The sequence below is a fragment of the Erigeron canadensis genome, chromosome 7, assembly GCF_010389155.1.
Source record: "Erigeron canadensis isolate Cc75 chromosome 7, C_canadensis_v1, whole genome shotgun sequence".
Taxonomy (NCBI): domain Eukaryota; kingdom Viridiplantae; phylum Streptophyta; class Magnoliopsida; order Asterales; family Asteraceae; genus Erigeron; species Erigeron canadensis.
The window spans coordinates 34,188,145-34,202,497 of NC_057767.1; the positions used below are offsets into that span (position 1 = coordinate 34,188,145).

A 14,353-nucleotide genomic window follows, 5' to 3' on the forward strand; every position below is an offset into this window, starting at 1 on the left:
AACTAATGACCATTTTAAAACAAAACTAATGACCTAAAATGCATATAAAAAAGTCTTATTTAGCACTAAAATAAACCAAATATACCTCATAATTTTCATCACAAATTTGACAGACTCTTATTTGTATAAGATTTGAAATTTGTTGATCATTCACTTTAACTCCAATAGCACCAGTTGCATCTACAATCCTAACTTGCACATTAAACCTACAAAAAAAAACAGATATACAATTTTACCACACAACTTAATGATTATAGAGTTTTAATATGAAATATAAATATATACATAGGATTGATGAGAACTCCTTCCTTGTTACATGAACAACAAATCCACATTTTGTTGTCCCTTAAAGCATCAATAATGTCGAATGCATCCATGTAGAGACCAGTCAACTTAACTTCTTGAGAACAGTTCACACATTCCATTGAATACCATAACTGGTCGGTTGGAATAAAACCGATTGTTGCAACAACAACCACTTTATCAAACTGTCAAAATGAAAATGTTTATACATTAGAATGTTAAAAAGCTAGTTATAAATTCGAAAGAAAGTTATGTTAAAAAGTAATTTAATCAAAAAAAGAAAAATTCACAAACAATGAATACTTACATGTTCGTTCATCAGGATCATCTCAATACTACCTATGTTATTAACATCTCCATATAGAGGTTGCTTCCATAGCCGCATATTCTAACCGTTATCGTACATGGCTTATTATCTGGACGCAAATTTCTAATTGAAATATGGTTTAGTGAAGTCATGCTAAAATTGATCTGTTATGTGTTTACGTTTTGAAATGCCTTAAAACTGAATGGAAGTGGCCTTATATAGACATAGACATGCAAGGAAGTAACCGCCACAAGTAATACACGAACGGTTACATATTCAAATTTTCGAAAATTTGAACTTTTTGAAAGCATAACTAATCCGTTTTCAAAAATTTGAACTTCTTATAAAAATAACTAATCCGTAGACCTTCCAAGGAGCAATATTGTAATGATTTTTGGGCTTTCTTGCATTTTTAAGCATGTCACATAGGCAATAACTAACAAATTTTGAAGTGAGATTTATATAATGTAGGAATTATTTAAATTTCGAAAACAGTTTTCCAATTAAGTAACTGTATATTAATTAGTACGAGTAGCTTGTACTAGGATCTCCTGCTAAAAGTTCAAGTTGTTTAACGTTAAAAAAAAAAAAAATTCTAATATGGAAGGTCTTTTGGTGCTTCTATGTGTAACGTTAATATCCATCCCCCTATATATAATAATTATATGCCCCAAATATTCTTGTAGTATGAATGAACGTATACAAAATTTTGATATTCATTGATGCAATCACGTACTATAAGTTACATCAAATATATTCAGCTTTGATTAAATATATAACTTACATGTACTAAAATATAATTATTACTAGAATTATAAAAGAAATAATTAATGGGCAATGATAAGTTAATTAAATTTTAATTGTACTATTAAAGTCAACTTTTATGAGCGATTAGTAAGGGAAAAGAATGGGGTCCATATGTAAATTAGATTATATTAAAAGGGTATTTAAAGTAACATTTTTCCGCCGAACGTAGCCGCACTGCTGTTCCTTGTCTTGTTGCCACCGCCACGTGTCAATTAGCTGACTACATCACCGGCATTTGATTAATTAAAATTAATTATTTAATGGGCGATTACTACACTTGATTAACACTAACTTACAAATTTAACCCATTTTTTAGATTTGGTGGAACCCGGGTATTCCCTTATTATTAGGGATGAACAAGAAAAAAAAAAATGGTCAAGTCTTTTGACGTTGAAAAACTTTATAACTTCCAAAAGTTTGGAATTTGGCACCTCCCATACACTTGAAGTAACACAATGTAGGGTTAGCCTACCCCGTTCAAGACTTTTTCTTCAAATAAAGTCCAAAGTTCAATCCCTAACATTAGCGGTTTTGGATTATTTGAGTGATATAGAAGTAGAATAGATTTGTCGTTCAAAACAGAATACAGTTAAGTATTGAAGCTTTGTACATAGCGCCCTTGTGACGAAGCAGCGTGGTTCTGTCAAAGTTTTGGCCAATAACGAATAAACAAGACCCTCAAACGCGAATATGATAGATGACCTCGCACCTCATATAAACATATGTTGAGACACTAAACTTGTGAAGCTTTTTTCTTTTTGGAAAGGTTGTAAATCAACTATGATAAACGGTAACATTCATAGTGCTTCATTCAACAAGAATAAAAAACTGTATAAATATATTAATACCCATCAACATCACTATCTAGCCACCACTTGGTTGCATAACTTTGAATGCTACCAATATTCATACTCTTTATGCTACCAGGGTGATGTAAACACCTATTTGTAAAGTAACTTAAATGATTAAGTTTTTTAATTAGTAGATAGTTCCATATTAGAAAAGTAAAACTCAAAAGACTTGTAGAATAAATTTTAACTGGTTTGAACTCATTACACAGTGACTACATTATAACCGACTCGGATCAAAAAAAGTTAGTGATATGTGATGTGAAAACTCATTGTTTTTCAACCCAAAATGCGGATGACAATCATCTTCACTGAATGACATCAGCCATCGTCCAACCATCAAAATTCGGTTCCATCAACGAATAATGAGAGGCGGGGGTCAAAGCTATGGAGTCATATAAAACCATAAAAATATATTATCTTATAGCTCGGGAAAACCAAAAAAGACTGAGTTGACGTTGGTTGGTTGCATCACATGTAAAAAGAATGGGCTTGAGACTTCGAGTACATAGAGTCAAAGACACTATGTGAGTTTGCATGCCTGGGTGTGCACACGGGTGTCTAGTGTTCATCAGCGTGAACAAAGAAAGATGGGGATCTATATGTATTTATGAATTTATAATGGAACTCTTGAAAGAGTGAATCTGAATCGAATAGCTGATCAAATAAACTCTAAACATGACTTAGTACGTGAACCAATCACAAATAAATATCATGGTTAGAAATTAAACCATTTGCAATTACATTACTAAAAACATAGAAATTGCTTCGGTTACAAAAGCATTCCAAACTACATAACGAAACGCTTTACTTAAGATCTCCAAGTAAACCCCAAAAAAAGATCTTTAAGCAATAAGCGTCGATCCACTACTAGCATTCAAATTTTTTTATAAACAAAATAAAACTACCATCTTTTTGTACATTGTGCATTTTTCATTTTTACCTTTTGTGATGAAAACGCACCTTCAGCAAGAACTGCAGCTTAACCTGTCAAAATAATTTAGCATCCAAACATTAGTTGTGCAGGATAGTTACGATTCCTAATGAATCATGATCTGTTAAAACAGTTACAAAAAGGGCAATTAAGGTGTTTTTGGATGTGTCATGGAAATCATCTGTTTCTGGTGTTTGGATAATATCATTTTGATAATAACTATTTAATAATCAATGATTCAAATTATTGGACTCAGCTAATCAGTTGCAACAAAAGGAAGCCATAAAATGAAAATGGTTAATGGCATCGTAGAATATGCTGTAATTCTTAGTTTACGAGAAAAGTTTCCAATAATGTAAAGGAACAGATGAACTTACTTGATCAGTGTTGTAGACTATGTACTCATTATACATTAACTCAGATGCCTTAACATTTGATGATAACGGTTTTCCACAAGGCACGACAACATCATCCCTCCACGTAATGTGTTCGGACTCGTTAGGGATTTTCTTGCCAAGCCCTTTAGTCGAGTCTTTTCCTTTTGGAGGTTTATCAATATACTAAAAAAAAAAATTAAATTCAAAACATGTTACCCATCGCTAGGAATATACAGTCATGTAAAAAAGCCATGTTATAACTTATAAGACAAATATATTATACAAAAAACACAGACCTTGGCCTTCTTCAGCTCATACATCTCGCCTAAAGCAACTTCACTAAGTAGCATCAAACCCACTGGATTTTTCTTGTCGGTGAAACAATATTGAGCACTTTTGCTGACCAAGTCCGCAAAATAAACCCCTTTGCCAAACTACACATCACAATAGATTTGATTTCTCAATCATCAGTCGGTCAATATGGTCACTTAACAACTGTGCATTATGTGTATGCGTGTGTGGGGAGAGAGAGAGAGAGAGAGAACCATATAACCAGTTGCTGGAGCTTCAGGTGGAGCTATTCGTAGTCCTTGGCTTAATATACCAACAAAGTTTGTCAACCGTGAACCTATGAAAGTATCAAAACACTATATTTTAGTAACACGTGATGATTTTAAGAAGAAAATGTTTAAGTCTACTCATTTATACGAAAAATGTGAATTTGAGGTTATAATTTAAGAGTCAAATGTGTAAAAAATATAAAGAAATAAAAAAAAAACAGCTTGAATGAAACCAGTCAATTTGGAATTATAGTTTAAGAGTCAATTTGTAGTTATCATATTTAGTATACAAAGTACTGTATTACATATTGACCTTATATTGCCCACATAAAAACCTCAAAATCAACCAAACCCATCCAAACCTAAACTTTAGAACTTATGTTTACTAACTCTCAACACGAACAAACTTTAATTATATTCAGGTCGGCCAATTTGGTCATTCTATGAAAAACGAATTATCAAACATCATACTCACCATGCCAAAGGAGCATCTTGTTTTTAAGTTTATTTTTATACGGTGAGAACTTTTCAAACTCTCCTCGTCTTTCAACCGTAAATACTTCTTCAAGTTCAAGTGCCCAATCCTACATATAAGGCCAAAGTTCAGCACAAATATTATGTGAAAAGACGGAAAAAAACCCAAGAAACTACAATTTGAATGTTTTAAAGCATAAATGAGATAAATAGGGGTGGAAGTAGACGCACCGTATGCGTAGGTGCATGTGTAGTTTGGAGATACTTCTCAACCAACCGATAATCTTCACTATCATGGGAAAGAGGGACCATTTCACATTGAAGCTTTCTATATTTATCATCAAGAGAATCACCGTTGTCAACATCAAACCCTACTATCTTAGAAGCTATTTCAATATCTTGAAGTGCTTCTAGCATTTTAACCTACAAAAGCGCAAAAGAGGCAATTACATTTACATAGGGAATGATGCAAATTACAAAAAAATAACTAATCTTTTGTCGTCTTCGTTTTTTTCTTATTTGTTCAGGTGGGTAGTGAGTTAGAGGTGATGGTTTCTACCCATTTAACTAAAAATGAGTTAACTAATCAAACGGCTAGTAGACCCAACACAGCCCACTTTGACTTGAAGCCATCTTGACTGCCAAACGTGTCAGTCTTGCCACCTCTACCAAAAAATTTTCAAATCTTGTAAAATTTATTGAATCTATTATGAAACAAAATATCACAAGCATAAAAAGACACAAAAAATAACTCTGTTACCTTCAATTTAAAGTCATCTTCATCCTTAATTACATGTGGATGAACAGAGGGAATGACTGTAAAAAATCGGTTGCTCGCATCAACGATCATGCTTTCTTTGACTGCAGGATTATCAGTCACCTGGTTTAGTAGATTCTGAAGCTCCGTCAATACTTCAAAACCTGCAAAAACAAACTGTTCCTTGTATAATACTTTATATACATCAGTAACATGATAGTATATTCATCAACAGTTTTCAGTACCTTTCTGGATATTACTTTTGCTAAGCTTCCCAAGGGGCATTTCCGCCATATTAATCTCAAATTCCATCATTGCAGCTCTGCAAAGTTCAAGATTATGTAAAAGATCCCTTCTTTAAGCATAAGTGTATACTAACAAAAACAAAAAGTGTATCTACCGGTATGTTTCCACATTAAACAACATCTTCATCAACTCAGCTAGTGGGGGAGCAAGTTCACTTTTAGCATCTTTAAACTTGTTCTTCTGAGGTGAATCTTTATTCACCCCATAATCCTGCAAGATCAAGAACTTTAAGCATTCGTGGAAGCAAATGAAATGTGACTCGTGATCATGTTTTAAAGTACACCATGAGAAAATTGAGGCAGAAATGTCAACCCATTTATTTTAAAAAGCGTTCAAAATTTCTACGTTTTGATTAACTATGCAATTAGCCCTTAATACATGAACCATCTGTAAAATTAGTAAAGATAAAAGAACAAAAAAGTGTTGCCCGGTTGACTGACATGAGCAGTGTCAGAAAATTACTTTAGTTGACCCAAATCCTTTTTGACCTGGTACCCAACCCACCCATTTGCCACCTCTTTCATGAAATAACTAAGGAAGATTGTCAATACAATATCCAATGGATAGAATTTCCCAGGTTGCTTCTGAAGCGTCTTTTGTTCCCAAGATTCCCATGTATTTCCCGTCTTTTCAAGAAACAGTCGTTTGAATTCTATAATTGCATCTGCCTTTGACATCTCTTCCAGCTTGACTCCTCCGATTTTTTCATTGCCAACTCGGCCCCACTTTCGGAACACATGACAATCTGATCCCTTATCATCTTCAATGATCTGAAGGATATAACAACTTTCATGCAAAAAAGAAACCAGGGACATGAAGCCTTTGTGAGAATTAATAATAAGGATGCACAAATATATGTCAAAACAATCTACAAGAATCAACCAACTATCTTCCCCCCTTGTGAGTTTTATAATGTAAAAAAATGTTGCTACAGGGCATGCCTTGATAATATTTGTCAAGGTAGTACATACCTTGTAAGTATAGTTTGCAATTTTGACCCATCAGCTTATAAATGGGTTGGGTTTTTGTTTTGATCTCAACGGGTCAACACGTCATATAAAAAACCATTAGCTGGTAACAAAATATACCAAAGGGGTTGGGAACATCCCACAAAGTCTTTTTTAATGCATAAAAATTCCAAAATAATTTTATTCAGTAACATATATCGTTATTGTAAACATAATATAAAGAGAGTAGTAAAATATGAACAAAATTGTTTTGCAGGTCAACCCAAAGACAGGATCTACCGTGTATAACCAATTTCAAACTGACACCTTTGTGACCCATTACCCAGCACATCCAGACAAAAAATCAAGAGTAAATATGTGCTTCCAGAGTATTTCCGGTCATAGTCATTCACGGAATGATAGAAAGTTATAACAAAAGCCTCGTACTATAATGCATTCCCCAACAGGTTTATAATGGCTGTACATTACATGATTCAAAATCTTGGATGTGACATCGCTAAAGCATCATCAAACCATGATGTATGTAAGCTAATTGTTTCCCAATAAACCAGTTATATACAAAAAATGATAATATTTAGTTAGAATAAATAACCTGTTGATGCCTGTGGATAGGTCCGCTAAGCTCAAAGTTGTATTATAAATGCTCTTGCCATGTTCTAAGATATGGCCTGTGTCTTGCAGACCTGATGATTCATGCACAGCGCTCCGCCCTTTGACTTTAACAGTAACCATGCTTTTGGACTCTTCAGCGGATTCGATCTTATACATATCAAAACGAAGTTTCTTATTTCTTTCAAAGCAGTCAACCAGATAATCTTCCCTTACAATGGGTATCTTCATCCTCCTGTCAAAGCTCGAACAAACACAAACTCAGAATCCCACCCACAATAATATCATAGACATGTGACGTGGAAATGTGCAATTGGAATAGTAACTTTTGTTGAGGTTAGATGGATTCAAAAATCTTGCTCTAATTTTTTTTTTTTTTAAATTCTGATATCAATATAGGATGTTAAATGTGATTGAAGAATTATATTACTTCAACGATAATCTAACTTGTTTGAATAAAATGATTTGAAGGATTATATGCTTCAAAAATAAATTCTCAAAGACTTCCGCCCGTTCTAATTGGAGATCAAATATACCCGAACGGACACATTCACAAGTAAATGGGTCAAGATTGCCGTATCTACTTGTGTGGTACCTGAGAATGAAAATGTGGTCATAGTGTTGGATATACTCAGTAAAGAAGTTTCAAGTGGTGTAAGCAAGAAAGCAGACTGACAGCTAATGTGACTTAGGCTGTGTAAGTGGTTATTGCAGCTTGTAAAATCAGAATCAGAATCAATATACACTTGCTTAAAGCTAAGTTAAAATAGATAGGTTGACCTCGGTAACTAGGTGTCTTACAACTCATCAGTACATATCAAATTCTGATTATTTGGCCTCTATATAGTAACAAAATGACAATCATAACGAGTTAACCAAAATGCTAAAACCTACTATTTGCACGCTTATATCTCTATATTCAGCTTAACACGAATCCAAACAACCCAACAAAAAAAGTGCTACCTTGCCTTCCTCGTCTCAGCATTCAGATTATCTGGCACTCCAATTACAACTAAGCAGTGTGTGTCTGCCACATTACACAAAAGTGCGATATATTAAGCCACGCAAACTTAAAAATGGGTGTAAAGATACCTATACGGTGGAGGTGGCAAAAAAAAAGGTGGTCGAACAGGTTGGGTGATGGGTCAAAAACTGGTAACTTTAGTGCAGGTCGGGTTAGGTTGTCACAGAATTGCCCAGAAATTTTCATTTTTATTAATAACTAGTTACCATTACCAAATATAATAACAAATCTTATCCGACCTGCTTTTTAAGCTAATATTTTTAATTTCATCGCTTGAACTGTTAGAGATAGAACATACCCGCATCAAGCCATTCATAAGAAAACAGGTCATAATTGCCACCTCACCTTTTTTAAGTTGTAATCGACGGTTTCAAGTTAAAAACATACCTTTCTTGAGTTTCGCATGAAACTCTCCACCCACGCTTTCAACTTTGGTCTTCCACTCATCCTACACAGTAGCATCCATCAGAAAGTTGCATGGTTCGAGTACATTTGATTAAGACGATCTAATGGAAATAGTACCAGAGTGTTAGAAGAAAAACTGATAATTGAAACTTTCAAATCTCCCAAATTCTCACTGTAGGATGACTGAGATGTTCCGTTACCAGCTAGTTTTCCAGGAGCAGGTGAAGGTGGAGGCATTATCCGAGTAGGCTTTTTGAGGGGTTGTGTCTTAAACCACTGAAGATCATCAATTAAGAGGATGGTTAGAATTTGTGTGACCGCTACAATTCAAGCCATAAGTGGCAAAGTGGGTGGGTCATCCGGTTGGGTAAAGGGTAGAAACTGTTTTTTTTAGCTGGAATAGGTTGTCAAGACACGTAAACACATTTTATCCTTTCCATTTATAAACACTTGATCTGATACGAAAATTAAGAAAACAACTGATTAATGCGCCAAGATATTACTATAATTATATATTCCAGTATTACCATGAAAATCTAACCTTTATATTGTCAAAAGTGGTTTCGGAGGTTAGATTCCGAATGATTTTCATCCCATTTGACCCATTTCCTTTTTAGTTAAATCTTTTAAGCTTAACCAATTTGACTCATTAAAGGTGGAACGTAACCCAAATCAACCCAGAAAATTTATCCAACTAAAACTATAAATGCAGCCTGACTCATTACCTTCTTCAGATATTGGTTTTTCGTTTCCTCTGGAATCTTCCATTTTCCTTTCGAGCGAGCAGGCTTGGAAGTGGAGTAGGCACACTTGCTCCATTCAGTTAGAAATCCTCTGCATTTATAAGTACCTTCCGAATAATGAAGATGCCCAGAACACATTGAACAAATTTCAAGTGGTCCAAATAGCATCCCATCAGCACTGATTAAAGAAATTGGAAACAAGAAAACCCTTATGAAAAGCATATTCGACATAAATAATAACAATGAGTTAATCAAGGACCCTCTAGGTGTGCATACCTTAGAAAAATTCTAGCGTAAATACATATATTAAAAAAAACTATTTAATTAAACCTGCATCCCCGGATTAAATTTAAGATGGTAGTTCTTACCTAGAGGTGGCAAAATGTACCATTTGGTAACTGGTAACATGTTAAAATATATTTTGACCAGTTTAGGTGACTTTTAACCAACTTAAAGAGCTACCTTTTTAGCGTAACTTTCGGAACTTGCCAATATGAACAGTTAGAGATAAAACATCACCCGAATTGACTAATACATCAGTAAATATTTCCACCAATAATGTGTATGTAACTACTACTATCTAGGTTACCTATACCAATGACCCACACCATGCAAAATAATGCGTCTTTTAATCTTAAAAAATAGTTAACGATCTAATAGTAGGATTACAGTCAACTTTATATCCATTAACGAAGTTGGATAGCAAAAGAAACCGTTATAAAAGTTATAATTTATAGCCATAAAGAGTTGAAAGAAAGAAATTACCAGCGGTCACGCAGGTCAAGTTCAGATCCTGATGAAGATTGATTATTAGCTTCGAGCATTTCCCGCAACTCTGCTGTTGATACATTCTTTTTAAGATCATCTTTAAGAGCCCATAATTCTTTCGTTTGGGCCTCTAGTAGACTATTCAACTTAGATGGTTCTGGCTCACAATCTTCGGTCTTAGCTATCTTTGACTTCTCGTCACGGTCAACAGTTGCTTTACGTTTAGAGCTTCCTTTTACGGTCTCTTTCTCCTCCTTCACTTCTTCTTTGCCTGAATATCAAGCATAAATGTCAAGTACCAGCATAAACGGAACTAACAGCAAAAACTTGTGAAATGTAACGAGCAAATGCAATTAATAGCAATGCACATTCACTTCATCTAGCAACCATTTTAAAGGAAAAATAGGATGATATATGCTGCAAATTTGCCAAACTTGACTTTACCTTCTTTGGTAGTTGAAACCTTGAACATTGAATCAACGGTTTTTTTGTCTGAACCTGACAGGCTTTCCCAACCATCCAAACTTTTAGGTTGAATAGCTGGAAAAGACTCCATGAAACATTTAGCATGATGCCATGCCAAGCCTCTAGCACCTGGACCCTCAGGCTTACTAGATATACGAACCTACCCATGGAAAAGCTCAAATTACATTTGCAAACAATAACCTTGAGAAAAAAATTACAGGATTTCGATCTGATGGCGGTAATAAAAGAGGTAAAAAGAATTATATGTGGTATATTTTTAAGGGGTATGCTCAATATAGCCCTTAAAACTTTGGTTAAGGTGCACTAAAGTGTTGTATGTGGTGCTTGAAAATTATTTTTAGGGACACCTATTTTTATGTAATAAATTGTATAGCATGTTAAACATAGCTTATATCTCGAATATGCTTTTCGTAACTGAAATAACACCCATTGCGGGTCAGCCTATCAAAAAAATTATGTTAACTGACATAACCAATTTTCTTGTAATCATATTTGACATGCAAACTGTTTGATTTGGCAATTTATAAACTTTGGACAAAATCTGATGATAGTGAGCCCAATCCATTCTGACTCGCACCATGATTACCCGATTTGACCCATTATCCAAGCTGACGACCCGCCCATTTTGCCACTTTCAAGACAAATTGCTAACCTCTCCTGTGGTAATCTTTTCTTTGCAGATCTTACAAGTAGCACGAGGAGTTTTTGAAGCTTCAATTGTGCATTTTGTAGCAGTGGAAGCAGATGAACTTGGGGATCCGCTGCCACCACCTTCTACATACTGTCTTATCTTCTGCTGATCTTCCCAACGAAGTGTTTCAATGCCTTCTACATCATCACACCTAAATGAACAGATTTTAATCAAAAGAATAAAAGAACAATCAAAAAACATAACTACGAAAAAAATACGCACGATTTAATTTGTTTTGCCTTCTTCAAGATGCACCGAGCATGATTCCACATCTGTTCAACCAGCACACAAGTAATCATTACTAAAAACAATTTGTAACAGACTAAATGTGTATATAAACTAACAAACCCGTCCTGCAAAACCAAAAAGAAAGTGACTACTTTTACTAGAATACCACATTTGAAGTGAATAGGGGATGAAAAATACTTAGATACACCTTAATGGAACTCTGCAAAACTAAACCTGTAGATCGCATTTATAACCATGATAATTGGAGTTTATATCTGTAGGCAGTCACTCTACCATTGGGTAGAGGTGTGACTGTATACATCTCGCCCCCCCATACCTCGACGTTGATGGTATTGGGTATTGTTGTTGTATAGTAGGTGTCTATGTTTAAATAGCTATTATACTCTCAAATATGCAAGATATCCATTGTATTTGCCATTGGTAAGAACACTTGAAATAAATTATGGAAAAAAACATTACAATAAACAATTAGGCAGAATATAAATCCAGCTTTTATCCGAACCCCCCCCCCCCCCCTCCCTCTTCTCTAACTATCAATCTATCTACCTATGTATGGCAATGCTAATGAGTTCATTTTGACCTTTACATGTAGGTAGGGTCACTTCTTTACTTCATATATATATATATATATATATATATAATTGGCAATAAGCTACTGATATTCATTCGACTCTCATGCAACAATGTAAATATTTACTTTTCACCAAAAAAATAACCATATCAAATACTAGGTATACTCAAAATGGGGTTCCTTCAACACTAACTAGCCCTTAAATTTGACATTATTAAGAAAACCCTTTTAATATTTCATCACTATCTGAAACAATAAATTAAACATAAAAACAAAATAAACAATGTCAAAAATTAAAGCAATAAAAAGGCATTGACATAAACACATTTACCATTAGAAAATATGAACCAATAAAAGCCACAAAACCTAAAATAATGTACAAGTTTGAAACTTGAAACAAAAAAACCATTTACCAATACACTATTTGAAACACTAATATTCAAGAAACCGAAAAAAAAATGTAAAAGTTTGAAACTTGAAAGAAACCCCATTGCCATTTCACTATTTAAAACACTAAAAAGCAAGAAAACCTAAAAAAGACCAAATTTTAAAACAAGAAACCTAAGAAAATGTCAAAGATTAAAGCCATAAGCAAGTATTGAATGAAACCCATCTCACATTACATTATAATCAAGAAAACCCAAATGGAAAACCAATATATATATATATATAAATTCGGAAGAGAGTGAGATAATATTACAGGCATAAAACCGTCAAATTTGGTGGATTGAACCATCTTTCCAAGACGTAATACTTCTTTATCAATTGGGGTTTTGCAAGTTTTGCAAGCAGATCTTCCTGATTTTGCATATTCTGCCTTCCATGGCTTTGGTGGACTCGCCATTCTCTTCTCTCAAACACTCCCTCACACAAACACACTGTTTTCTTCCTGTTTCTTGAAAATATTATATTTTTTTGTGACGAAAAAGTATTATTCCTTTTTCGAGTGAGGCACTTTGTGTAATCAAGTTTCTTTTGAAAAATAAATGAGATTAATTTGATTAATTAAAGGTATCTACGAGACAGAAAACAAAAAAACAAAAAAAACAACTATATCAATATTATGATTAAGAGAATTATTAGCCTATTTAGTTAGGTAGATTAATCATTCCCATAATTAAATGTATACTAAATAAAAGGTACCCAACACTCCAACAGAGTGGGGAGAGAGACAACAGGTGATAATGGTGACAGCATTAGCGAGCAGATAGTGATGTGGTTTTTTGATAACGTGGTTATTAATGATCTAATGAAGATATTGTAATTATCTTAACAGTGGAGGAATGTAAGTTGTAATAATTTTACTAAGGGTATTATACATATGTTAGATGTGATTATTTAAATCAGTAAATAAAAGAGAAAGGTGATTTAGGTATTTTAAAGGCCGAAAAATATATAAAAAAGTCATGATGATTATTTTATACTTTCTCTGTCCCAATTTAAGTGTCATAGTGTGACATTTTGAGTTTTACTTGTATAACTTTGACCATCAAGATTTTTATTTGTGTTATATAATACTTGATGAAAAATATATGAACTGATTGAGTTTTCAATGTAATTTTCAATGATATAACTTTCACCAAGTATAACAAAACATAAATAATAATATTAATGGTCAAAGTTATAAAAATAATACTTGAGAGGTTAAATTTGGACATTTAAATTGAGACGGAGATAGTAAAAGAGTAAAGATATGTCTTATGTGTTAAATGTGATATCATTGCTTCTTTTTCCATTTTGTTTTGTGTGTTTGTCATTTACAAGTAGTTTATAGGGATGATGATTTGCAAATTTAGCCTTGAATCAAAGCCTAAAACGAGGAATTCTCAATGAAAAAAAATGCTTTCTGAACTGAACGTGAAAGTTTTTCAATTTTTGAAAACCATCAATATATTTTTGGTTCGGTTCGGTTCGATTTGTCGATTTTTCAATTTGGTTTGTATAGATTTCTGATTAGGTTTCATAGCTTTTCTATACGCTTTTAACTACCGTATTATACCGTATAACTTAAATATTCAAGCGAAATTAAAGTAAAGATTATTTTAACTTTTTCATGACTATTTATATGGAAGAACAATAATGTTTAGTCCCGGGCTTTAGATAAAGATTGGTTATTGTTTGGATGGAACTCAAGTAGTCATGTACTTAGTTCTTACTCACCAAACA

At 33.6% G+C, this 14,353-nt stretch overlaps 1 protein-coding gene across 1 annotated transcript; it reads right to left on the reverse strand.

The window, feature by feature from the left end:
• Positions 1–2,964: 2,964 nt before the first annotated feature.
• On the reverse strand, positions 2,965–13,119 carry LOC122607824 (poly [ADP-ribose] polymerase 1). Its single transcript, XM_043780878.1, has 20 exons — positions 12,888–13,119; positions 11,590–11,639; positions 11,329–11,518; positions 10,635–10,815; positions 10,188–10,461; positions 9,405–9,600; positions 8,797–8,955; positions 8,662–8,722; positions 8,214–8,277; positions 7,234–7,485; positions 6,225–6,459; positions 5,768–5,883; positions 5,613–5,689; positions 5,371–5,531; positions 4,842–5,033; positions 4,612–4,720; positions 4,122–4,204; positions 3,873–4,010; positions 3,577–3,759; positions 2,965–3,252 (listed from the first exon to the last, which is right to left on the reverse strand). Exons 1-20 carry the CDS (start codon positions 13,029–13,031, stop codon positions 3,205–3,207), a joined length of 2,913 nt encoding a protein of 970 aa, XP_043636813.1. The 5' UTR covers positions 13,032–13,119; the 3' UTR covers positions 2,965–3,204.
• Between the last annotated feature and the right edge of the window lie 1,234 nt (positions 13,120–14,353).